Source organism: Salvelinus namaycush, chromosome 4 (genome assembly GCF_016432855.1).
Source record: "Salvelinus namaycush isolate Seneca chromosome 4, SaNama_1.0, whole genome shotgun sequence".
Lineage (NCBI taxonomy): Eukaryota > Metazoa > Chordata > Actinopteri > Salmoniformes > Salmonidae > Salvelinus > Salvelinus namaycush.
The window spans coordinates 84,239,667-84,264,875 of NC_052310.1; the positions used below are offsets into that span (position 1 = coordinate 84,239,667).

The following is a 25,209-nucleotide window of genomic DNA, read 5'->3' on the forward strand; positions in this document are numbered from 1 at the left end:
GAGTTAACATCTTAAAACCAGTCTTTTATCTATAGTATGTAGCCCCAGGGATCACCACTGTGTACAGGAGATAGTGGAGAGTTAACATCTTAACACCAGTCTTTTATCTATAGTATGTAGCCCCAGGGATCACCACTGTGTACAGGAGATAGTGGAGAGTTAACATCTTAACACCAGTCTTTTATCTATAGTATGTAGCCCCAGGGATCACCACTGTGTACAGGAGATAGTGGAGAGTTAACATCTTAACACCAGTCTTTTATCTATAGTATGTAGCCCCAGGGATCACCACTGTGTACAGGAGATAGTGGAGAGTGAACATCTTAACACCAGTCTAAGCCTACAGCCTGCGATAAGTTTGCACTTTTTTATATATACTGTACTGAAGCCAGCTACATGCCATCTTGTAGGCTAATAATGACCACTGTGACAGATTAAATCAATGCACTGGTATCTAGTGCAGTGATGAAAAGTGCATGGTACACAAAATAAGATGGGCCAGCCTCTTTATTATCAACACTTTTAAAGAGGACACAATAAATATCACTAATGTCTAGTCCTTGAAAAAGAAATGGCAACGCCAACCCCAAGTTGAAGGTCCAAAGCAATCCCTGAATTAACGTTAGAAAGTGATAGATTAACAACGTAAATACAGCAATAATCAATTCAGAATTCATATTTTATTCCAAATTCATAAAGTAAATTGACATGGTGATCAGTAGTCAAGTGATATTATGCTCAGTTCATGTTAAGATAACTTTACAGCAAATCAATCCATCAACGCAATAACAGTTAGTCAAGTTAAGCCCGACCAAACACTACCAAAATCAGGGATAAGAGAATATAGATTTTAACTCAGCAATGTGCATTATCAATATGGTATCAAATACATGTCCATATTTGTTGCTGTAAGTTAACATGCTGAATGTGCTTAAGTTAGTAATCTTAAAAATAATAAATCTGTTAAAGGCTTAAATAAACATTTATCCAGCCATATATTACAGAAATGTACATGACAACAAAAATGTGCTGAGTTAAAATAAGAAACAAAGTAAGCCTGGAATATGTTTCCCCGACAACATCTTCTCTTCTCAGGATCCAAAACATCCAGTATGACAGGGTGAAGGTCGTTTAATAACCCACCGTTTGGTTATCAGCCAAGGATCTTTCTTAGGGTTGCAAAACGTTGGTAACTTTCCCCAAATGACCTGGTTTTTATGTATTTTTATTCTCCATTTGAAGATTCCCAGAATAGTGAGGGAAATAAGCAGGAAATTCAGAATCCTCTCATTTTGGAAAAGATACCAGAATTTTGCAACACTAAATCTTTCTTTTTGGAAACATAAACACATGGAATTGGTGGAGATGACATTTTAAACAACAGGCACATACCCATAGTAATACAAAGAGGGTTGCATCTCAAAATGGTACACTATTCCCTATATAGTGCACTACTTTTGACCAGGGTCTAATAGGGTTTTGGTCAAAAGAAGTGCACTATATATGAAATAGGGTGCCATTTGGGATGCAATAAGGGTTTACATACTGCTTTGAAAAAAGACACCTGACTGAACAAAAAACAAAAAGTTTCCCTAATAGAAAAAAGCAACCTCACAATCACTCTCTCCTGTTATAATAAATCAGTATCAACACAACGGTGTGTAATATGAACCGATCTCAGGCAGAACCAGAAAACAAAAGTTCAAATTCATGTTTTACTGCATTGTATGAACAATCCAAATGTCAAATTATTATGTTACAGCAAACCAGATGTAACAGAAACCAATCCGGTTTAAATGTCTGCTGGTCCATGCAGGTAGCAGACCTGGGTCATATTCATTAGGGCACACTGTTTAAAATAATTTCAAATACTTAAATTGTATTTGATTAAGCTTGCCTTTTGCAGGTGAACCCATAGAAAAGTCCAGAACATGCAAACCCCGCCCACCCGGCACTCCCAGGCAGACTTAAGCAAATGCTCAAAAGTATTTAAAAGACTTCAAATAGTATTTGAACCCAGGTCTGGCAGGCTGTGGTCTTGTCAGTGGACGTATTCGTCTTCACTCATGTCAGAGTCGTCTGCCTCCACCTCTCCTTCGATCACTGATTTCTTCCCCTTACAACATGACACCAACAGGCCGATGAGGAAAACCTACAGGTGGAAAACATGGAACGTATGGAAATAAGTCATGGGCCATCTCTCAATACCCATACTAGCGTACTATAAAAATAGTATGTGAAAAAATAAAGTTTTATAGTAAGTGAAATTTAGAAAATAGTATTCTGAGTGCTTCATCTAATATGTGATTGCATATACTCCAACCATTCGTTCATTTTGGTACAGCAGGTCAATTTATCTGATTATCAGCTGTCGTCAAACACGTGAGTCAGGAAAGACCGGTGAATTCTACTAGATCAAACGCCGAAATGAGTACGCAGATTAAGTAAATGAGTACGCAGTTTAAGTAAATGAGTACGCAGTTTAAGTAAATGAGTATGCAGTTTAAGTAAATGAGTACGCAGATTAAGTAAATGAGTGAGCAGATTAAGTAAATGAGTACGCAGATTAAGTAAATGAGTACGCAGATTAAGTAAATGAGTATGCAGTTTAAGTAAATGAGTACACGGTTTAAGTAGGACGCTAGTATGGGGGTCATCTTTAATGTACAAAAAATGTAATCAATCAATCAATGAATTGCAGCTGTTATTCTAGCAGACTCCGCAGTACTCAGTAAATCTGATCTACCTTTACACTATAAATTGCACTTATAGTTATACCATCGTTGATATTTTTGCAAGAACATTGTCAATCAAATCTTTGAGTTTCCAACACATACCCCGATAAACACCCAGTTACCAAAGTAGTAGATGGTACTGAAGAACCAGAACTTGTGGAGGAAAAGGTACGATCTCGTCACTGTGCATTCGTCTGAAAAAGTGAGAAGACAAAAAAATAGAACATAATTGAGTATTTGCTAACACTGCATTAGTTCGACATCAAGAGATAATCTTAGTTCTCTAAACTTAGTTTAGACTTCAAGTGTTGTGTGTTTGGAACGACAAATGTACACTGCTCAAAAAAATAAAGGGAACACTTAAACAACACAATGTAACTCCAAGTCAATCACACTTCTGTGAAATCAAACTGTCCACTTAGGAAGCAACACTGATTGACAATACATTTCACATGCTGTTGTGCAAATGGAATAGACAACAGGTGGAAATTATAGGCAATTAGCAAGACACCCCCAATAAAGGAGTGGTTCTGCAGGTGGTGACCACAGACCACTTCTCAGTTCCTATGCTTCCTGGCTGATGTTTTGGTCACTTTTGAATGCTGGCGGTGCTTTCACTCTAGTGGTAGCATGAGACGGAGTCTACAACCCACACAAGTGGCTCAGGTAGTGCAGCTCATCCAGGATGGCACATCAATGCGAGCTGTGGCAAGAAGGTTTGCTGTGTCTGTCAGAGTAGTGTCCAGAGCATGGAGGCGCTACCAGGAGACAGGCCAGTACATCAGGAGACGTGGAGGAGGCCGTAGGAGGGCAACAACCCAGCAGCAGGACCGCTACCTCCGCCTTTGTGCAAGGAGGTGCACTGCCAGCGCCCTGCAAAATGACCTCCAGCAGGCCACAAATGTGCATGTGTCTGCTCAAACGGTCAGAAACAGACTCCATGAGGGTGGTATGAGGCCCCGACGTCCACAGGTGGGGGTTGTGCTTACAGCCCAACACCGTGCAGGACGTTTGGCATTTGCCAGAGAACACCAAGATTGGCAAATTCGCCACTGGTGCCCTGTGCTCTTCACAGATGAAAGCAGGTTCACACTGAGCACATGTGACAGACGTGACAGAGTCTGGAGACGCCGTGGAGAACGTTCTGCTGCCTGCAACATCCTCCAGCATGACCGGTTTGGCGATGGGTCAGTCATGGTGTGGGGTGGCATTTCTTTGTGGGGCCGCACAGCCCTCCATGTGCTCGCCAGAGGTAGCCTGACTGCCAATAGGTACCGAGATGAGATCCTCAGACCCCTTGTGAGACCATATGCTGACACATGCACATTTGTGGCCTGCTGGAGGTCATTTTGCAGGGCTCTGGCAGTGCACCTCCTTGCACAAAGGCGGAGGTAGCGGTCCTGCTGCTGGGTTGTTGCCCTCCTATGGCCTCCTCCACGTCTCCTGATGTACTGGCCTGTCTCCTGGTAGCGCCTCCATGCTCTGGACACTACGCTGACAGACACAGCAAACCTTTTTGCCACAGCTCGCATTGATGTGCCATCCTGGATGAACTGCACTACCTGAGCCACTTGTGTGGGTTGTAGACTCCGTCTCATGCTACCACTAGAGTGAGAGCACCGCCAGCATTCAAAAGTGACCAAAACATCAGCCAGGAAGCATAGGAACTGAGAAGTGGTCTGTGGTCACCACCTGCAGAATCACTCCTTTTTTGGGGGTGTCTTGCTAATTGCCTATAATTTCCACCTTTTGTCTATTCCATTTGCACAACAGCATGTGAAATTTATTGTCAATCAGTGTTGCTTCCTAAGTGGACAGTTTGATTTCACAGAAGTGTGATTGACTTGGAGTTACATTGTGTTGTTTAAGTGTTCCCTTTATTTTTTTGAGCAGTGTATATTAAATGACACAAAAACAAACATATGTATATTTGTATGTTTCAACAGCCCAACATGGCCAGCCTTAGGAGTTCACTGAAGTCACTATGGCTGCGTTTACACGGGCAGCCCAATTCTGATCTTTTTTTCAATAATTGGTCTTTTGACCAATCAGATCAGGTCTTTTGAGCAAACAATCAGAATTGGCTTGCCTGTATAAATCCAGCCATTATGTCTTTAAAATGTTAAAGGATCTTATTCTGGCAGCAATTAACGGCATTATACTAACTAGTAGTGACCCAACACTGCCACCATTACAAGGTAGCCCCAAGAGACGCCTCCGACATTAATTACAGGCCCTGCAGCATCTGTTTGATCCATGATGTTAATGCAACAGTTAATGGGATGTAAGTAGGAGCCATTATCAACCAAATGCAGTAAAAAGACCAGTCAGAACAGAAATGAACATCCTAATGGTTGTCATTGAGATTGATATCGTAATGGTTGTAGGTTTCAGAGTACCTTCTTATGCTTTTAGAAAGCAAAGTAACACCAAAAGCAAGGAAATAGGAAAATAAGAATCTAGCATCCTACTGCATGTATTTTAGACGACCATCATACAATGCAACAGTTAATGGAATGTAAGTAAAGCTGAGTGCTTAAACCAAAGAACAGAAAGGCATGTATTTAGCATACTAATGCTTTTAGTACCTTCTTATGAGTCAGAAAGGTGTTGGACATTATAACTCCAAAAGCAGGGAAGGGAGATAAACAGCAGAACTTGGTGTGAATCCAGCATCCTAATGCATTTATATTAGACTACCTTCTTATGTATGAGTCAGTGTGTGAGGGGTTGGAGAACTGGCAAAGTAACAACTAACTACACTGTGTCCACGGGCGATATTCTCCATCCAAGGCGAGGCAGATGGAACAGGTTTGAGTAAATTAAGTTTACATCAAGTGTCACTGGGAGGTTAAGATGAAGCAGTGTGATTGGACCCTGTAAAATGATTTTGGGGGGGCGGGGTGGAACATCTTCAGGCCATTATTATATTTTAATATCTTTGCTTTTAGTCAATGTTATTATTCTAGTTATGAGTTTACTTAAAATGAGAGTTCCTCACTACAGTACGTAGCAATGTATTCCATGAAATGGGAACATGGAGGTATTCACTTGTAGGTTTTGTTTTCCATGTTGAAGAAACGTTGTAAGAAACAACAGGGTGAGTTGGAAGGTTTCAACTGTCAAGGAAAGTCCATAAGAAACACAGAGTGGCAGTGTGTGTACGATTAAGTGTGACAAAGCAATCACTTGCAGTGTGGTCAGGTGCCACAAAGAGGGACTTAGGGAAATTGCAGTTGGCTCAGAACAGGGCAGCATGGCTGGCACTTAAAAGTACACGGAGAGCTAACATTAATAATATGCATGTCAATCTCTCCTGGCTCAAAGTGGAGGAGAGATTGACTTCATCACTACTTGATTTTGTGAGAAGTGTTGACAAGTTGAATGTACCAAGGTGTCCGTCTAAACAACGAGCACACAGCTCAGACACCCATTCATACCCCACAAGACATGCCACCAGAGGATTATTCACAGTCCCCAAGTCCAGAACAGACTATGGGAGGTGCACAGTACTGCATAGAGCCATGACTACATGGAACTCTATTCCACATCTGGTAACTGATGCAAGCAGTAGAATCACCTTATGGAACAGCAGGGACTGTGAAGAAACACACACAAAAGTACAGACACACACATACATTGTAATATTGTTGTATGGTGGTATTAAACATTGTGCATTGTAGATATGTTGTGGTGTAATAATGTCATATGATGTACTGTTTTATATTTTGTTATATATGTAATGTAAGTGCCGTAATGTGTTTGAACCCCAGGAAGAGTAGCTGCTGCCTTGGCAGGAACTAATGGGGATCCATAATAAACCCCAGGAAGAGTAGCTGCTGCCTTGGTAGGAACTACTGAGGATCCATAATAAACCCCAGGAAGAGTAGCTGCTGCCTTGGCAGGAACTAATGGGGATCCATAATAAACCCCAGGAATAGTAGCTGCTGCCTTGGCAGGAACTAATGGGGATCCATAATAAACCCCAGGAAGAGTAGCCGCTGCCTTGGCAGGAACTAATGGGGATCCATAATAAACCCCAGGAAGAGTAGCTGCTGCCTTGGTAGGAACTACTGAGGATCCATAATAAACCCCAGGAAGAGTAGCTGCTGCCTTGGCAGGAACTAATGGGGATCCATAATAAACCCCAGGAATAGTAGCTGCTGCCTTGGTAGGAACTACTGAGGATCCATAATAAACCCCAGGAAGAGTAGCTGCTGCCTTGGCAGGAACACATAGGGATCCATAATAAACCCCAGGAAGAGTAGCTGCTGCCTAGGCAGGAACTAATAGGGATCCATAATAAACCCCAGGAAGAGTAGCTGCTGCCTTGGCAGGAACGAATGGGGATACATAATAAACCCCAGGAAGAGTAGCTGCTGCCTTGGCAGGAACTAATAGGGATCCATAATAAACCCCAGGAAGAGTAGCTGCTGCCTTGGTAGGAACTAATGGGGATCCCTAATAAATACAAATACTTGCATGCAACTGTGTAACTAACGATGGCCCTGTCTTCACTTAAGACTACAATCTGGGATCTGAGAATCTGTTCAATGGTCATTCCAATTGTTGATATGCCCCTATTGATTCTTAATTTAAAAAAATTAAATAAAATGAATTCCTTATGAATTTGCGAGGGGTTACATTTCCCTAGCCCATCCTTTAGCTGTATACCAAAACAAGTAGCAGGGCTACCGTTATGTTGTTTTTCAAATCCAAGAATGGAACTTTAAGTGTCCCTGTCCTGACTGATATGCCTTAGAGGGGCTGTTAACGCCGTAGAGGGGCTAACTGTGTCACGGTAACTGAAAAAGACTACAACTCTTCTTGTAAAGTAGAAAGCTGTGTCACTGTGGATAGGGCTGATCCCTGGATAACTTCCAATGTGAAGTCACAGTCGACAGAATCTTAAACACCACTCATATGTCATAATGTACTGCAGACCTACACGTAATAAACTCAGCAAAAAAGAAACGTCCTCTCACTGTCAACTGCGTTTATTTTCAGCAAACTTAACATGTGTAAATATTTGTATGAACATAACAAGATTCAACAACTGAGACATAAACTGAACAAGTTCCACAGACATGTGACTAACAGAAATTGAATAATGTGTCCCTGAACAAAGGGGGGGTCAAAATCAAAAGTAACAGTCAGTATCTGGTGTGGCCACCAGCTGCATTAAGTACTGCAGTGCATCTCCTCCTCATGGACTGCACCAGATTTGCCAGTTCTTGCTGTGAGATGTTACCCCACTCTTCCACCAAGGCACCTGCAAGTTCCCGGACATTTCTGGGGGGAATGGCCATAGCCCTCACCCTCCGATTCAACAGGTCCCAGACGTGCACAATGGGATTGAGATCCAGGCTCTTCGCTGGCCATGGCAGAACACTGACATTCCTGTCTTGCAGGAAATCACGCACAGAACGAGCAGTATGGCTGGTGGCATTGTCATCCTGGAGGGTCATGTCAAGCTGAGCCTGCAGGAAGGGTACCACATGAGGGAGGAGGATGTCTTACCTGTAACGTACAGCGTTGAGATTGCCTGCAATGACAACAAGCATAGTCCGATGATGCTGTGACACACCGCCCCAGACCATGACGGACCCTCCACCTCCAAATCGATCCCGCTCCAGAATACATTCCTTCGACGATAAACGCGAATCCGACCATCACAACCGGTGAGACAAAACCGCGACTCAGTCAGTAAAGAGCACTTTTTGCCAGTCCTGTCTGCTCCAGTGGTTTGTGCCCATAGGCGACGTTGTTGCCGGTGATGTCTGGTGAGGACCTGCCTTACAACAGGCCTACAAGCCCCGAGTCCAGCCTCTCTCAGCCTATTGCGGACAGTCTGAGCACTGATGGAGGGATTGTGCGTTCCTGGTGTAACTCAGGCGGTTGTTGTTGCCATCTTGTATCTGTCCTGCAGGTGTGATGTTCGGATGTACCGATCCTGTGCAGGTGTTGTTACACGTGGTCTGCCACTGCGAGGACGATCAGCTGTCCGTCCAATCTCCCTGTAGCGCTGTCTTAGGCGTCTCACAGTGAGGACATTGCAATTTATTGCCCTGGCCACATCTGCAGTCCTCATGCCTCCTTGCAGCAAGGCACGTTCACGCAGATGAGCAGGGACCCTGGGAATCTTTCTTTTGGTGTTTTTCAGAGTCAGTAGAAAGGCCTCTTTAGTGTCCTAAATCTTCATAACTGTGACCTTAATTGCCCACCGTCTGTAAGCTGTTATTGTCTTAACGACCGTTCCACAGGTGCATGTTCATTAATTGTTTATGGTTCATTGAACAAGCATGGGAAACAGTGTTTAAACCCTTTCCAATGAAGATCTGTGAAGTTATTTGGATTTTTTTGAATTTTCTTTGAAAGACAGGATCCTAAAAAAGGGACGTTTCTCTTTTTGCTGAGTTTATGTGGTGTTATGTCATATGTACTGCAGCCTTGTATCTTAGCAACAACACATCTCATATGTACTGCAGGCTTGTATCTTAGCAACAACACATCTCATATGTACTGCAGGCTTGTATCTTAGCAACAACACATCTCATATGTAGTGTAAGTATCTACCTAATATAGGATGTTTTAGTCACAGTTAATGTACTGTAAGCTTCCATCTATATAATGTGTTTTAAAGACAGAGAGGTGAGGGACTGGATGGCCATGCCAGCAACTGCTGCTGTTTTCTTTAGAATTTAAACAAATAAAAGAATGACTGACCTTTAAGGAAGAAAACTACAACTTTAACCAACACGATAGAGAAACAGTTTGACTATCATACACTATGTGGCACTAGAATCTGGACAGGAGATTAAGGCGACTTCAAAGTGTCTGCAAAGAAAACAAGATCCAAGTCACAGAAATCCTTTCTAAGGCACCACGAACCAACCATGCAACCCATCTGAGACTGTCACTGCAGCTCTAAAGAAAGTTGTTTATGTGTGTGTGTGTGCAGACAAGGAGAATCCTGGGTAATAGCTGCTCTCCAGTCGCCACAGTGCAACGAAAAAGAAAGACAAGAAAAGAATAGCATTTGAAAAGAAGTGGGTAAACTGTGTAATTCACTTGTCTGCAGGGCTGGAGGGCTGAGGTATCCATGACAGGCTAAGGCTGTTGTCCAAATGGAACTCTAGTCCTTACATTCTAAACTACTTCTGATGAGAACCCTATGGGCCTGGGTCATAAGTAGTGCACTATATAGTAAATACGGTGCAATTTGGGATAGAGCCTAAGAGAGTGGCCAGTCAGTTTCTCTATTCAGCTCTAAATGGAGAGGAGGAGAAAAGAGGAGAGAGAGGAGACAGAGAGATTGGCGGTCAGATTGCCCTTAGGCTTCGGAGTTTTCCTATTCTGTCAGAGTTTGGGGAATCCCCAGTGTTACCTGTTGAGCCGGATGCAGGGAGGGAAAGGTAGGGAGTTTACATGGATAAGAAGGAAATCAAAGGAGTTGTGATGTAATAAATATACTGTAGGGACAGATACTGTTGGGCAGAGGAATGGGTAGATCTAAAGGAGAAGTACAAACAATGTGATTGGAAACAGGCTTTGCCAGTGACTTAAAAAAAAAACCTAACTCTGGAGAGAAAGCGTTCAACAAGGGTCAAGAGATGAGGATGGGATAACATTTGAGGTCCATTCTAAAAGCTGGAGATGCAATATAGTAATTAGACATTAAGCTAAATATGGTGAAATATTTGTTCAATACTGTGCTCGGTCCCTGACATAAAATAAAGAACATAAAATAAAGAAACCAGTGCTTGGAGCCTACTGAAGACGGCTTAGCATGTGTTGTAGCCGTTAGCTACATGTGAAGTATTGTGTTGTAGCAGTTAGCTACATGTGAAGTACTGTAATATAGCGGTTAGCTACGTGTGAAGCATTGTACTGTAGCAGTTAGCTACATGTGAAGTACTGTAATGTAGCAGTTAGCTACATGTGAAGTATTGTGTTGTAGCAGTTCACTACGTGTGAAGTACTGTAATGTAGCAGTTAGCTACATGTGAAGTATTGTATTGTAGCAATTAGCTACATGTGAATTATTGTGTTGTAGCAGTTAGCTACATGTGAAGTACTGTAATGTAGCAGTTAGCTATGTGTGAAGCATTGTGTTGTAGCAGTTAGCTACATGTGAAGTACTGTAATGTAGCAGTTAGCTACATGTGACGTATTGTGTTGTAGCAGTTAGCTACATGTGAAGTATTGTAAGGTAGCAGTTAGCTACGTGTGAAGTATTGCATTGTAGCAGTTAGCTACGTGTGAAGTATTGTAATGTGGCAGTTAGCTACGTGTGAAGTATTGTAATGTAGCAGTTAGCTACGTGTGAAGTATTGTATTGTAGCAGTTAGCTACGTGTGAAGTATTGTATTGTAGCAGTTAGCTACGTGTGAAGTATTGTATTGTAGCAGTTAGCTACGTGTGAAGTATTGTAATAGCAGTTAGCTACGTGTGAAGTATTGTAATGTAGCAGTTAGCTACGTGTGAAGTATTGTAATGTAGCAGTTAGCTACGTGTGAAGTATTGTATTGTAGCAGTTAGCTATGTGTGAAGTGTTGAATTGTAGCAGTTAGCTACGTGTGAAGTATTGAATTGTAGCAGTTAGCTGCGTGTGAAGTATTGAATTGTAGAAGTTAGCTACGTGTGAAGTATTGTATAGTAGCAGTTAGCTACGTGTGAAGTATTGTAGCAGTTATCTACGTGTGAAGTATTGTATTGTAGCAGTTAGCTACATGTGAAGTATTGAATTGTAGCAGTTAGCTACGTGTGAAGTATTGAATTGTAGCAGTTAGCTACGTGTGAAGTATTGTATTGTAGCAGTTAGCTACATGTGAAGTATTGTATTGTAGCAGTTCGCTACGTGTGAAGTATTGTATTGTAGCAGTTAGCTACGTATGAAGTATTGTATTGTAGCAGTTAGATACGTATGAAGTATTGTATTGTAGCAGTTAGCTACGTGTGAAGTATTGTAATGTAGCAGTTAGCTACGTGTGAAGTATTGTAATGTAGCAGTTAGCTACGTGTGAAGTATTGTAATGTAGCAGTTAGCTACGTGTGAAGTATTGTATTGTAGCAGTTAGCTACGTGTGAAGTATTGTATTGTAGCAGTTAGCTACGTGTGAAGTATTGTATTGTAGCAGTTAGCTACGTGTGAAGTATTGTAATGTATCAGTTAGCTACGTGTGAAGTATTGTAATGTAGCAGTTAGCTATGTTTGAAGTACTGTAATGTAGCAGTTAGCTACGTGTGAAGTATTGTAATGTAGCAGTTAGCTACGTGTGAAGTGTTGAATTGTAGCAGTTAGCTACGTGTGAAGTATTGAATTGTAGCAGTTAGCTACGTGTGAAGTATTGAATTGTAGCAGTTAGCTACGTGTGAAGTATTGTATTGTAGCAGTTAGCTACGTGTGAAGTATTGTAGCAGTTAGCTACGTGTGAAGTATTGCATTGTAGCAGTTAGCTACATGTGAAGTATTGAATTGTAGCAGTTAGCTACGTGTGAAGTATTGAATTGTAGCAGTTAGCTACGTGTGAAGTATTGAATTGTAGCAGTTAGCTACGTGTGAAGTATTGTATTGTAGCAGTTAGCTACATGTGAAGTATTGTATTGTAGCAGTTAGCTACGTGTGAAGTATTGTATTGTAGCAGTTAGCTACGTATGAAGTATTGTATTGTAGCAGTTAGCTACGTATGAAGTATTGTATTGTAGCAGTTAGCTACGTTTGAAGTATTGTAATGTAGCAGTTAGCTACGTGTGAAGTATTGTATTGTAGCAGTTAACTATGTGTGAAGTATTGTAATGTAGCAGTTAACTCGTGTGAAGTACTGTAATGTAGCAGTTAACTCGTGTGAAGTACTGTAATGTATCAGTTAGCTACGTGTGAAGTATTGTAATGTAGCAGTTAGCTACGTGTGAAGTATTGTAATGTAGCAGTTAGCCATGTGTGAAGTATTGTAATGTAGCAGTTAGCTACGTGTGAAGTATTGTATTGTAGCAGTTAACTACGTGTGAAGTACTGTAATGTAGCAGTTAGCTACATGTGAAGTATTGTATTGTAGCAATTAGCTACATGTGAATTATTGTGTTGTAGCAGTTAGCTACATGTGAAGTACTGTAATGTAGCAGTTAGCTATGTGTGAAGCATTGTGTTGTAGCAGTTAGCTACATGTGAAGTACTGTAATGTAGCAGTTAGCTACATGTGACGTATTGTGTTGTAGCAGTTAGCTACATGTGAAGTATTGTAAGGTAGCAGTTAGCTATGTGTGAAGTATTGCATTGTAGCAGTTAGCTACGTGTGAAGTATTGTAATGTGGCAGTTAGCTACGTGTGAAGTATTGTAATGTAGCAGTTAGCTACGTGTGAAGTATTGTATTGTAGCAGTTAGCTACGTGTGAAGTATTGTATTGTAGCAGTTAGCTACGTGTGAAGTATTGTATTGTAGCAGTTAGCTACGTGTGAAGTATTGTAATAGCAGTTAGCTACGTGTGAAGTATTGTAATGTAGCAGTTAGCTACGTGTGAAGTATTGTAATGTAGCAGTTAGCTACGTGTGAAGTATTGTATTGTAGCAGTTAGCTATGTGTGAAGTGTTGAATTGTAGCAGTTAGCTACGTGTGAAGTATTGAATTGTAGCAGTTAGCTGCGTGTGAAGTATTGAATTGTAGAAGTTAGCTACGTGTGAAGTATTGTATAGTAGCAGTTAGCTACGTGTGAAGTATTGTAGCAGTTATCTACGTGTGAAGTATTGTATTGTAGCAGTTAGCTACATGTGAAGTATTGAATTGTAGCAGTTAGCTACGTGTGAAGTATTGAATTGTAGCAGTTAGCTACGTGTGAAGTATTGTATTGTAGCAGTTAGCTACATGTGAAGTATTGTATTGTAGCAGTTCGCTACGTGTGAAGTATTGTATTGTAGCAGTTAGCTACGTATGAAGTATTGTATTGTAGCAGTTAGATACGTATGAAGTATTGTATTGTAGCAGTTAGCTACGTGTGAAGTATTGTAATGTAGCAGTTAGCTACGTGTGAAGTATTGTAATGTAGCAGTTAGCTACGTGTGAAGTATTGTAATGTAGCAGTTAGCTACGTGTGAAGTATTGTATTGTAGCAGTTAGCTACGTGTGAAGTATTGTATTGTAGCAGTTAGCTACGTGTGAAGTATTGTATTGTAGCAGTTAGCTACGTGTGAAGTATTGTAATGTATCAGTTAGCTACGTGTGAAGTATTGTAATGTAGCAGTTAGCTATGTTTGAAGTACTGTAATGTAGCAGTTAGCTACGTGTGAAGTATTGTAATGTAGCAGTTAGCTACGTGTGAAGTGTTGAATTGTAGCAGTTAGCTACGTGTGAAGTATTGAATTGTAGCAGTTAGCTACGTGTGAAGTATTGTATTGTAGCAGTTAGCTACGTGTGAAGTATTGTAGCAGTTAGCTACGTGTGAAGTATTGTAGCAGTTAGCTACGTGTGAAGTATTGCATTGTAGCAGTTAGCTACATGTGAAGTATTGCATTGTAGCAGTTAGCTACATGTGAAGTATTGAATTGTAGCAGTTAGCTACGTGTGAAGTATTGAATTGTAGCAGTTAGCTACGTGTGAAGTATTGAATTGTAGCAGTTAGCTACGTGTGAAGTATTGTATTGTAGCAGTTAGCTACATGTGAAGTATTGTATTGTAGCAGTTAGCTACGTGTGAAGTATTGTATTGTAGCAGTTAGCTACGTATGAAGTATTGTATTGTAGCAGTTAGCTACGTATGAAGTATTGTATTGTAGCAGTTAGCTACGTTTGAAGTATTGTAATGTAGCAGTTAGCTACGTGTGAAGTATTGTATTGTAGCAGTTAACTATGTGTGAAGTATTGTAATGTAGCAGTTAACTCGTGTGAAGTACTGTAATGTAGCAGTTAACTCGTGTGAAGTACTGTAATGTATCAGTTAGCTACGTGTGAAGTATTGTAATGTAGCAGTTAGCTACGTGTGAAGTATTGTAATGTAGCAGTTAGCTACGTGTGAAGTATTGTAATGTAGCAGTTAGCTATGTTTGAAGTACTGTAATGTAGCAGTTAGCTACGTGTGAAGTATTGTAATGTAGCAGTTAGCTACGTGTGAAGTATTGTAATGTAGCAGTTAGCTACGTGTGAAGTATTGTAATGTAGCAGTTAGCTACGTGTGAAGTATTGTAATGTAGCAGTTAGCCATGTGTGAAGTATTGTAATGTAGCAGTTAGCTACGTGTGAAGTATTGTATTGTAGCAGTTAACTACGTGTGAAGTATTGTATTGTAGCAGTTAGCTACGTGTGAAGTATTGCATTGTAGCAGTTAGCTACATGTGAAGTACTGTAATGTAGCAGTTAGCTACATGTGAAGTATTGCATTGTAGCAGCTAGCTACATGTGAAGTATTGTAATGTAGCAGTTAACTACGTGTGAAGTATTGTAATGTAGCAGTTAGCTACGTGTGAAGTATTGTAATGTAGCAGTTAGCTACGTGTGAAGTATTGCAATGTAGCAGTTAGCTACGTGTGAAGTATTGCAATGTAGCAGTTAGCTACGTGTGAAGTATTGTAATGTAGCAGTTAGCTACGTGTGAAGTATTGTATTGTAGAAGTTAACTACGTGTGAAGTATTGTATTGTAGCAGTTAGCTACGTGTGAAGTATTGCATTGTAGCAGTTAGCTACGTGTGAAGTATTGTAATGTAGCAGTTAGCTACGTGTGAAGTATTGCATTTTAGCAGTTAGCTACGTGTGAAGTATTGTAATGTAGCAGTTAGCTATGTGTGAAGTATTGTAATGTAGCAGTTAGCTACGTGTGAAGTATTGCATTTTAGCAGTTAGCTACGTGTGAAGTATTGTAATGTAGCAGTTAGCTATGTGTGAAGTATTGTAATGTAGCAGTTAGCTACGTGTGAAGTATTGTATTGTAGCAGTTAACTACGTGTGAAGTATTGTATTGTAGCAGTTAGCTACGTGTTAAGTATTGTAATGTAGCAGTTAGCTACGTGTGAAGTATTGTAATGTAGCAGTTAGCTACGTGTGAAGTATTGCAATGTAGCAGTTAGCTACGTGTGAAGTATTGTAATGTAGCAGTTAGCTACGTGTGAAGTATTTTATTGTAGCAGTTAACTACGTGTGAAGTATTGTATTGTAGCAGTTAGCTACGTGTGAAGTATTGCATTGTAGCAGTTATATACATGTGAAGTATTGTAATGTAGCAGTTAGCTACGTGTGAAGTATTGCATTGTAGCAGTTAGCTACATGTGAAGTATTGTAATGTAGCAGTTAACTACGTGTGAAGTATTGTATTGTAGCAGTTAGCTACGTGTGAAGTATTGTATTGTAGCAGTTAGCTACGTGTGAAGTATTGTATTGTAGTAGTTAGCTACGTGTGAAGTATTGTAATGTATCAGTTAGCTACGTGTGAAGTATTGTAATGTAGCAGTTAGCTATGTTTGAAGTACTGTAATGTAGCAGTTAGCTACGTGTGAAGTATTGTAATGTAGCAGTTAGCTACGTGTGAAGTGTTGAATTGTAGCAGTTAGCTACGTGTGAAGTATTGAATTGTAGCAGTTAGCTACGTGTAAAGTATTGAATTGTAGCAGTTAGCTACGTGTGAAGTATTGTATTGTAGCAGTTAGCTACGTGTGAAGTATTGTAGCAGTTAGCTACGTGTGAAGTATTGCATTGTAGCAGTTAGCTACATGTGAAGTATTGAATTGTAGCAGTTAGCTACGTGTGAAGTATTGAATTGTAGCAGTTAGCTACGTGTGAAGTATTGTATTGTAGCAGTTAGCTACATGTGAAGTATTGTATTGTAGCAGTTAGCTACGTTTGAAGTATTGTAATGTAGCAGTTAGCTACGTGTGAAGTATTGTATTGTAGCAGTTAACTACGTGTGAAGTATTGTAATGTAGCAGTTAACTCGTGTGAAGTACTGTAATGTATCAGTTAGCTACGTGTGAAGTATTGTAATGTAGCAGTTAGCTACGTGTGAAGTATTGTAATGTAGCAGTTAGCTACGTGTGAAGTATTGTAATGTAGCAGTTAGCTATGTTTGAAGTACTGTAATGTAGCAGTTAGCTACGTGTGAAGTATTGTAATGTAGCAGTTAGCTACGTGTGAAGTATTGTAATGTAGCAGTTAGCTACGTGTGAAGTATTGTAATGTAGCAGTTAGCCATGTGTGAAGTATTGTAATGTAGCAGTTAGCTACGTGTGAAGTATTGTATTGTAGCAGTTAACTACGTGTGAAGTATTGTATTGTAGCAGTTAGCTACGTGTGAAGTATTGCATTGTAGCAGTTAGCTACATGTGAAGTACTGTAATGTAGCAGTTAGCTACATGTGAAGTATTGCATTGTAGCAGCTAGCTACATGTGAAGTATTGTAATGTAGCAGTTAACTACGTGTGAAGTATTGTAATGTAGCAGTTAGCTACGTGTGAAGTATTGTAATGTAGCAGTTAGCTACGTGTGAAGTATTGCAATGTAGCAGTTAGCTACGTGTGAAGTATTGCAATGTAGCAGTTAGCTACGTGTGAAGTATTGTAATGTAGCAGTTAGCTACGTGTGAAGTATTGTATTGTAGAAGTTAACTACGTGTGAAGTATTGTATTGTAGCAGTTAGCTACGTGTGAAGTATTGCATTGTAGCAGTTAGCTACGTGTGAAGTATTGTAATGTAGCAGTTAGCTACGTGTGAAGTATTGCATTTTAGCAGTTAGCTACGTGTGAAGTATTGTAATGTAGCAGTTAGCTATGTGTGAAGTATTGTAATGTAGCAGTTAGCTACGTGTGAAGTATTGTATTGTAGCAGTTAACTACGTGTGAAGTATTGTATTGTAGCAGTTAGCTACGTGTGAAGTATTGTAATGTAGCAGTTAGCTACGTTTGAAGTATTGTAATGTAGCAGTTAGCTACGTTTGAAGTACTGTAATGTAGCAGTTAGCTACGTGTGAAGTATTGTAATGTAGCAGTTAGCTACGTGTGGAGTATTGTAATGTAGCAGTTAGCTACGTGTGAAGTATTGTAATGTAGCAGTTAGCTACGTGTGAAGTATTGTATTGTAGCAGTTAACTACGTGTGAAGTATTGTATTGTAGCAGTTAGCTACGTGTGAAGTATTGCATTGTAGCAGTTATATACATGTGAAGTATTGTAATGTAGCAGTTAGCTACGTGTGAAGTATTGCATTGTAGCAGTTAGCTACATGTGAAGTATTGTAATGTAGCAGTTAACTACGTGTGAAGTATTGTATTGTAGCAGTTAGCTACATGTGAAGTATTGTAATGTAGCAGTTAGCTACATGTGAAGTATTGTAATGTAGCAGTTAGCTACGTGTGAAGTATTGCATTGTAGCAGTTAGCTAGGTGTGAAGTATTGCATTGTAGCAGTTAGCTACGTTTGAAGTATTGTATGTAGCAGTTAGCTACGTGTGAAGTATTGTAATGTAGCAGTTAGCTACGTGTGAAGTATTGTAATGCAGCAGTTAGCTACGTGTGAAGTATTGCATTGTAGCAGTTAGCTACGTGTGAAGTATTGTAATGTAGCAGTTAGCTATGTGTGAAGTATTGCATTGTAGCAGTTAGCTACGTGTGAAGTATTGTAATGTAGCAGTTAGCTACGTGTGAAGTATTGTAATGTAGCAGTTAGCTACGTGTGAAGTACTGTATTGTAGCAGTTAACTACGTGTGAAGTATTGTAATGTAGCAGTTAGCTACGTGTGAAGTATTGTAATGCAGCAGTTAGCTACGTGTGAAGTATTGCATTGTAGCAGTTAGCTACGTGTGAAGACACCACTGAGGTTGGTAGAGACAGTCAGGATGACCCCACTGACGTTGGTAGAGACAGTCAGGATGACACCACTGACGTTGGTAGAGACAGTCTGGATGACACCACTGACGTTGGTAGAGACAGTCAGGATGACACCACTGACGTTGGTAGAGACAGTCTGGATGACCCCACTGACGTTGGTAGAGACAGTCTGGATGACCCCACTGACGTTGGTAGAGACAGTCAGGATGACCCCACTGACGTTGGTAGAGACAGTCAGGATGACACCACTGACGTTGGTAGAGACAGTCTGGATGACCCCACTGACGTTGGTAGAGACAGTCAGGACGACACCACTGACGTTGGTAGAGACAGTCAGGACGACCCCACTGACGTTGTTAGAGACAGTCTGGACGACCCCACTGACGTTGGTAGAGACAGTCAGGATGACCCCACTGACGTTGGTAGAGACAGTCAGGATGACCCCACTGACGTTGGTAGAGACAGTCTGGATGACACCACTGACGTTGGTAGAGACAGTCTGGATGACCCCACTGACGTTGGTAGAGACAGGTCTGGATGACACCACTGACGTTGGTAGAGACAGTCAGGACGACCCCACTGACGTTGGTAGAGACAGTCAGGACGACACCACTGACGTTGGTAGAGACAGTCAGGACGACCCCACTGACGTTGTTAGAGACAGTCTGGACGACCCCACTGACGTTGGTAGAGACAGTCTGGATGACACCACTGACGTTGGTAGAGACAGTCAGGACGACCCCACTGACGTTGGTAGAGACAGTCAGGATGACCCCACTGACGTTGGTAGAGACAGTCTGGATGACACCACTGACGTTGGTAGAGACAGTCAGGACGACCCCACTGAGGTTGGTAGAGACAGTCTGGACGACCCCACTGAGGTTGGTAGAGACAGTCAGGACGACCCCACTGACGTTGGTAGAGACAGTCAGGACATCCCACTGAGGTTGGTAGAGATAGTCAGGATGACACCACTGACGTTGGTAGAGACAGTCTGGACATCCCACTGACGTTGGTAGAGACAGTCAGGACATCCCACTGAGGTTGGTAGAGACAGTCTGGATGACCCCACTGACGTTGGTAGAAACAGTCAGGATGACACCACTGATGTTGGTAGAGACAGTCAGGATGACACCGCTGACGTTGGTAGAGACAGTCAGGATGACACCACTGACGTTGGTAGAGACAGTCAGGATGACCCCACTGACGTTGGTAGAGACATTCAGGATGCCATGGAGATGGAGGAGTGTTGTCTGGCTATGTTATGGAGCCATCTGGGGTATTGTGACTGGCCCCGCTGAGCTGCTCCTATCACACTGTTACCTCATACTGCTGCTTCACACTGATCTAGAATCAGGTTCCCCCTCTTTATTCATTATGATTTAAAGGCTATGCTGATCCCAGATCAACACTCCTCCTTTCAGATACTGTGAATAAGAGCCCAGGCATGCGGAGCTGCTCCTATCACACTGATCTCAGACCAGGCATGGGGTTCTGGTAGTGGTTGGTACCGACAGACTGACAGACACTGGGCCGACTCCATCAGGTTATTGTTTAAACCAAAACGTCCCCTATATTGTTTCTAATTAGGAATATTTACAAATGGAAAACATTTCTTAACGTTTAAACTACAATTTTATTATCACAAATTCCATGTGAATTCACAATGCAGCTGTGCTGCTAACAGCAACGGTTTGGGTCTCATGGTGTGTCCCGTTCAGACGGTGAAGCACTGCACCTTTACCAACATTACTGTGCCTCAATTCCACCTTGCAAAGCTGGCATTTCCGTCTCCTTTAACTTCTCAAAGTATTGTCATACTGTTGCTTGCCTTTCTCTGCCATTTCTCCAACTGTTAACGACCTATTAATCGAGTAGACTCCCAAATAATTGATTCCTCGACTACTTGCACATCAACTTCCAATTCTGAGAGTCAAGATTCGATTCCGCTAGGAATCTACTCCTAAGATTCAGATTTTTTGGAACGGAGGACACTGATTAGTTGCCGTACTTCCGAGAACACAAACATAAGGGGGGGCATAGCAACGAGCTAGCGAGGGACGAAGAGAGAAGGGAGGGCAGGTGAGCCACCAGGCAGACAGTCAGAACCGTGTACTAGGCCAATCTATCAGTATAGGCAGGTCAGCCACCAGGCAGACAGTCAGAACCGAGCACTAGGTTTATCTATTAGTATAGGCAGGTCAGCCACCAGGCAGACAGTCAGAACCGTGAACTAGGCATATCTATCAGTATAGGCAGGTCAGCCACCAGGCAGACAGTCAGAACCGTGAACTAGGCCTATCTATCAGTATAGGCAGGTCGGCCAGCAGACAGCCTAGCTATCGGCAATCAAAAGCTGTATCTCACAATGCAATGTCTCGTAATTTCTTGGCTTGCAAGGTCTCGCAACTTCAGTAAAGCAGGGCCTATCATCAATGAATAGGCTAGGACATTCTACAAGCAACCGACCGGAGACTGAACACACACTGGCATCATTAGCAAATAAAAAGAGCAGGCGAGCCAGTGAGAGAGAGAGAAAGAGAGAGGGAGAGAGGGAGAGAGGGAGAGAGGGAGAGAGAGAGAGAGAGAGGGAGAGAGGGAGAGAGAGAGAGAGAGGAGGGGGCAGGCAGAAAGACTGTCTTGGTAATATGTATGTCGCAATGTTTTTCCTTGCATGCCTCGCAAATTCACCAAAGTTCGCCTCTTCCTCTCTGGTTTTATTTAAATGACAACTTTCCCCAGGCCTTTATAGACTATCGTCTAGTTAGGCTTCGGCCTCCACCACCTTCCCTCTCTCTTTGTCCTCCACCACCTTCCATCTCTCTTTGTCCTCCACCACCTTCCATCTCTCTTTGTCCTCCACCACCTTCCCTCTCTCTTTGTCCTGCACCACCTTCCCTCTCTCTTTGTCCTGCACCACCTTCCCTCTCTCTTTGTCCTGCACCACCTTCCCTCTCTCTTTGTCCTGCACCACCTTCCCTCTCTCTTTGTCCTGCACCACCTTCCCTCTCTCTTTGTCCTGCACCACCTTCCCTCTCTCTTTGTCCTGCACCACCTTCCCTATCTCTTTGTCCTGCACCACCGTCCCTCTCTCTTTGTCCTGCACCACCGTCCCTCTCTCTTTGTCCTGCACCACCGTCCCTCTCTCTTTGTCCTCCACCACCGTCCCTCTCTCTTTGTCCTGCACCACCTTCCCTCTCTCTTTGTCCTGCACCACCTTCCCTCTCTCTTTGTCCTCCACCACCTTCCCTCTCTCTTTGTCCTGCACCACCTTCCCTCTCTCTTTGTCCTCCACCACCTTCCCTCTCTCTTTGTCCTCCACCACCTTCCCTCTCTCTTTGTCCTCCACCACCTTCCCTCTCTCTTTGTCCTCCGCCACCTTCCCTCTCTCTTTGTCCTCCACCACCTTCCCTCTCTCTTTGTCCTCCACCACCTACCCTCTCTCTTTGTCCTCCACCACCTTCCCTCTCTCTTTGTCCTCCACCACCTACCCTCTCTCTTTGTCCTCCACCACCTTCCCTCTCTCTTTGTCCTCTACCACCTTTTCTCTCTCTTTGTCCTCCACCACCTACCCTCTCTCTTTGTCCTCCACCACCTTCCCTCTCTCTTTGTCCTCCACCACCTACCCTCTCTCTTTGTCCTCCACCACCTTCCCTCTCTCTTTGTCCTCCACCACCTACCCTCTCTCTTTGTCCTCCACCACCTTCCCTCTCTCTTTGTCCTCTACCACCTTCCCTCTCTCTTTGTCCTCCACCACCTTCCCTCTCTCTTTGTCCTCTACCACCTTCCATCTCTCTTTGTCCTCCACCACCTTCCATCTCTCTTTGTCCTCCACCACCTACCCTCTCTCTTTGTCCTCCACCACCTTCCCTCTCTCTTTGTCCTCCACCACCTACCCTCTCTCTTTGTCCTCCGCCACCTTCCCTCTGTCTTTGTCCTCCGCCACCTTCCCTCTCTCTTTGTTCTGCGCCATCTTCCCTCTCTCTTTGTCCTGCATCACCTTCCATCTCTCGTTGTCCTGCATCACCTTCCCTCTCCCACTCTCCTCCCTTTGTCATATATCCCCCCTCCTCTTCTCCCTCTCTATTTTCCTCCCACTCCCCCTCTTTCTCCTCCTCAGCCACCTCTTCTCCCGGTTATTTTTCCACCACCACTTCGGCCATCTGCAGCACTCCAGCTGCCCTGCTGAATTACAGGGCTCAGAGTCTCCGCCTCCACAGATGGCTCTCTACAGTGGTCTGCCTAAACAAATTACTGTGTACACCCCTGACCCACTTCACCTTGAAATACACCTCTACTGTTCCAGTTCCCTGTGTGTGTGTGTGTGTGTGTGTGTGTGTGTGTGTGTGTGTGTGTGTGTGTGTGTGTGTGTGTGTGTGTGTGTGTGTGTGTGTGTGTTGAGAGAGAGGAAGGTGAGAGCTGGCTGGCTCTCTAACATGACAGTAACCCTCCAGTCTGGACTGAGAGACAGACAAGAAGAGAGTAACCCTCCAGTCTGGACTGGGAGAAAGACAAGATGAGAGTAACCCTCCAGTCTGGACTGAGAGACAGACAAGAAGACAGTAACCCTCCAGTCTAGACTGAGAGACAGACAAGAAGAGAGGAACCCTCCAGTCTGGACTGAGAGACAGACAAGAAGAGAGTAACCCTCCAGTCTGGACTGAGAGACAGACAAGAAGAGAGGAACCCTCTAGTCTGGACTGAGAGACAGACAAGAAGACAGTAACTCTCCAGTCTGGACTGAGAGACAGACAAGAAGAGAGTAACCCTCCAGTCTGGACTGAGAGACAGACAAGAAGACAGTAACTCTCCAGTCTGGACAGAGACAGACAAGAAGACAGTAACCCTCCAGTCTGGACTGAGAGACAGACAAGAAGAGAGGAACCCTCCAGTCTGGACTGAGAGACAGACAAGAAGACAGTAACTCTCCAGTCTGGACAGAGACAGACAAGAAGACAGTAACCCTCCAGTCTGGACTGAGAGACAGACAAGAAGAGAGGAACCCTCCAGTCTGGACTGAGAGACAGACAAGAAGAGAGTAACCCTCCAGTCTGGACTGAGAGACAGACAAGAAGAGAGGAACCCTCCAGTCTGGACTGAGAGACAGACAAGAAGAGAGTAACCCTCCAGTCTGGACTGAGAGACAGACAAGAAGACAGTAACTCTCCAGTCTGGACAGAGACAGACAAGAAGACAGTAACCCTCCAGTCTGGACTGAGAGACAGACAAGAAGAGAGGAACCCTCCAGTCTGGACAGAGACAGACAAGAAGAGAGGAACCCTCCAGTCTGGACTGAGAGACAGACAAGAAGAGAGTAACCCTCCAGTCTGGACTGAGAGACAGACAAGAAGACAGTAACCCTCCAGTCTGGACAGAGACAGACAAGAAGACAGTAACCCTCCAGTCTGGACAGAGACAGACAAGAAGACAGTAACCCTCCAGTCTGGACTGAGAGACAGACAAGAAGAGAGGAACCCTCCAGTCTGGACTGAGAGACAGACAAGAAGAGAGGAACCCTCCAGTCTGGACTGAGAGACAGACAAGAAGAGAGTAACCCTCCAGTCTGGACTGAGAGACAGACAAGAAGAGAGTAACCCTCCAGTCTGGACTGAGAGACAGACAAGAAGAGAGTAACCCTCCAGTCTGGACTGAGAGACAGACAAGAAGAGAGGAACCCTCCAGTCTGGACTGAGAGACAGACAAGAAGAGAGGAACCCTCCAGTCTGGACTGAGAGACAGACAAGAAGAGAGGAACCCTCCAGTCTGGACTGAGAGACAGACAAGAAGACAGTAACCCTCCAGTCTGGACTGAGAGACAGACAAGAAGAGAGGAACCCTCCAGTCTGGACTGAGAGACAGACAAGAAGAGAGTAACCCTCCAGTCTGGACTGAGAGACAGACAAGAAGAGAGTAACCCTCCAGTCTGGACTGAGAGACAGACAAGAAGAGAGTAACCCTCCAGTCTGGACTGAGAGACAGACAAGAAGAGAGTAACCCTCCAGTCTGGACTGAGAGACAGACAAGAAGAGAGGAACCCTCCAGTCTGGACTGAGAGACAGACAAGAAGAGAGTAACCCTCCAGTCTGGACTGAGAGACAGACAAGAAGAGAGTAACCCTCCAGTCTGGACTGAGAGACAGACAAGAAGAGAGTAACCCTCCAGTTTGGACTGAGAGACAGACAAGAAGAGAGTAACCCTCCAGTCTGGACTGAGAGACAGACAAGAAGAGAGTAACCCTCCAGTCTGGACTGAGAGGTAGAATTGAGGTAGTATGTACATGAATGTGTAGTTAAAGTGACTATGCATATATGATAAACAGAGTAGCAGCAGCGTAAAAGAGGGGTTGGGGGGGGCACACAATTCAAATAGTCTGGGTAACCATTTGGTTACCTTTTCAGGAGTCTTATGGCTTGGGGGTAAACAGACAATGTCAAATGTGATATAGCAAAGCACCTGAGTGAGTTCGGAGCGTAATTACGCAGCTACTTTCCCGAAACAGATGACAAAACAACTGGATTCGTTAACCCTTTCATGCCCTGCCTCCAGTCCTCTTACTGATATCTGAACAAGAGAGCCTCGTCGAAATTGCAACAAGCGGTTCTGTGAAAATTGAATTTAAATTATACACCGCACTAGGCTATACACCGCACTGGGCTATACACCGCACTGGGAT

General features: G+C 43.1%; 1 protein-coding gene across 1 annotated transcript in view; it reads right to left on the reverse strand.

Moving 5' to 3' along the window:
• Window positions 1-660: 660 nt before the first annotated feature.
• Window positions 661-25,209, reverse strand: part of LOC120046878 (lysosomal cobalamin transport escort protein LMBD1-like) — a 98,628-nt gene continuing 74,079 nt past the window's right edge. Inside the window, exons 9-10 of the mRNA XM_038992455.1 lie at window positions 2,838-2,929; window positions 661-2,152 (exon numbers count right to left, since the gene is read on the reverse strand). Of these exons, the coding sequence (XP_038848383.1) occupies window positions 2,042-2,152; window positions 2,838-2,929 (203 nt within the window). The 3' untranslated portion in view covers window positions 661-2,041. The remainder of the gene's footprint in view (window positions 2,153-2,837; window positions 2,930-25,209) is intronic.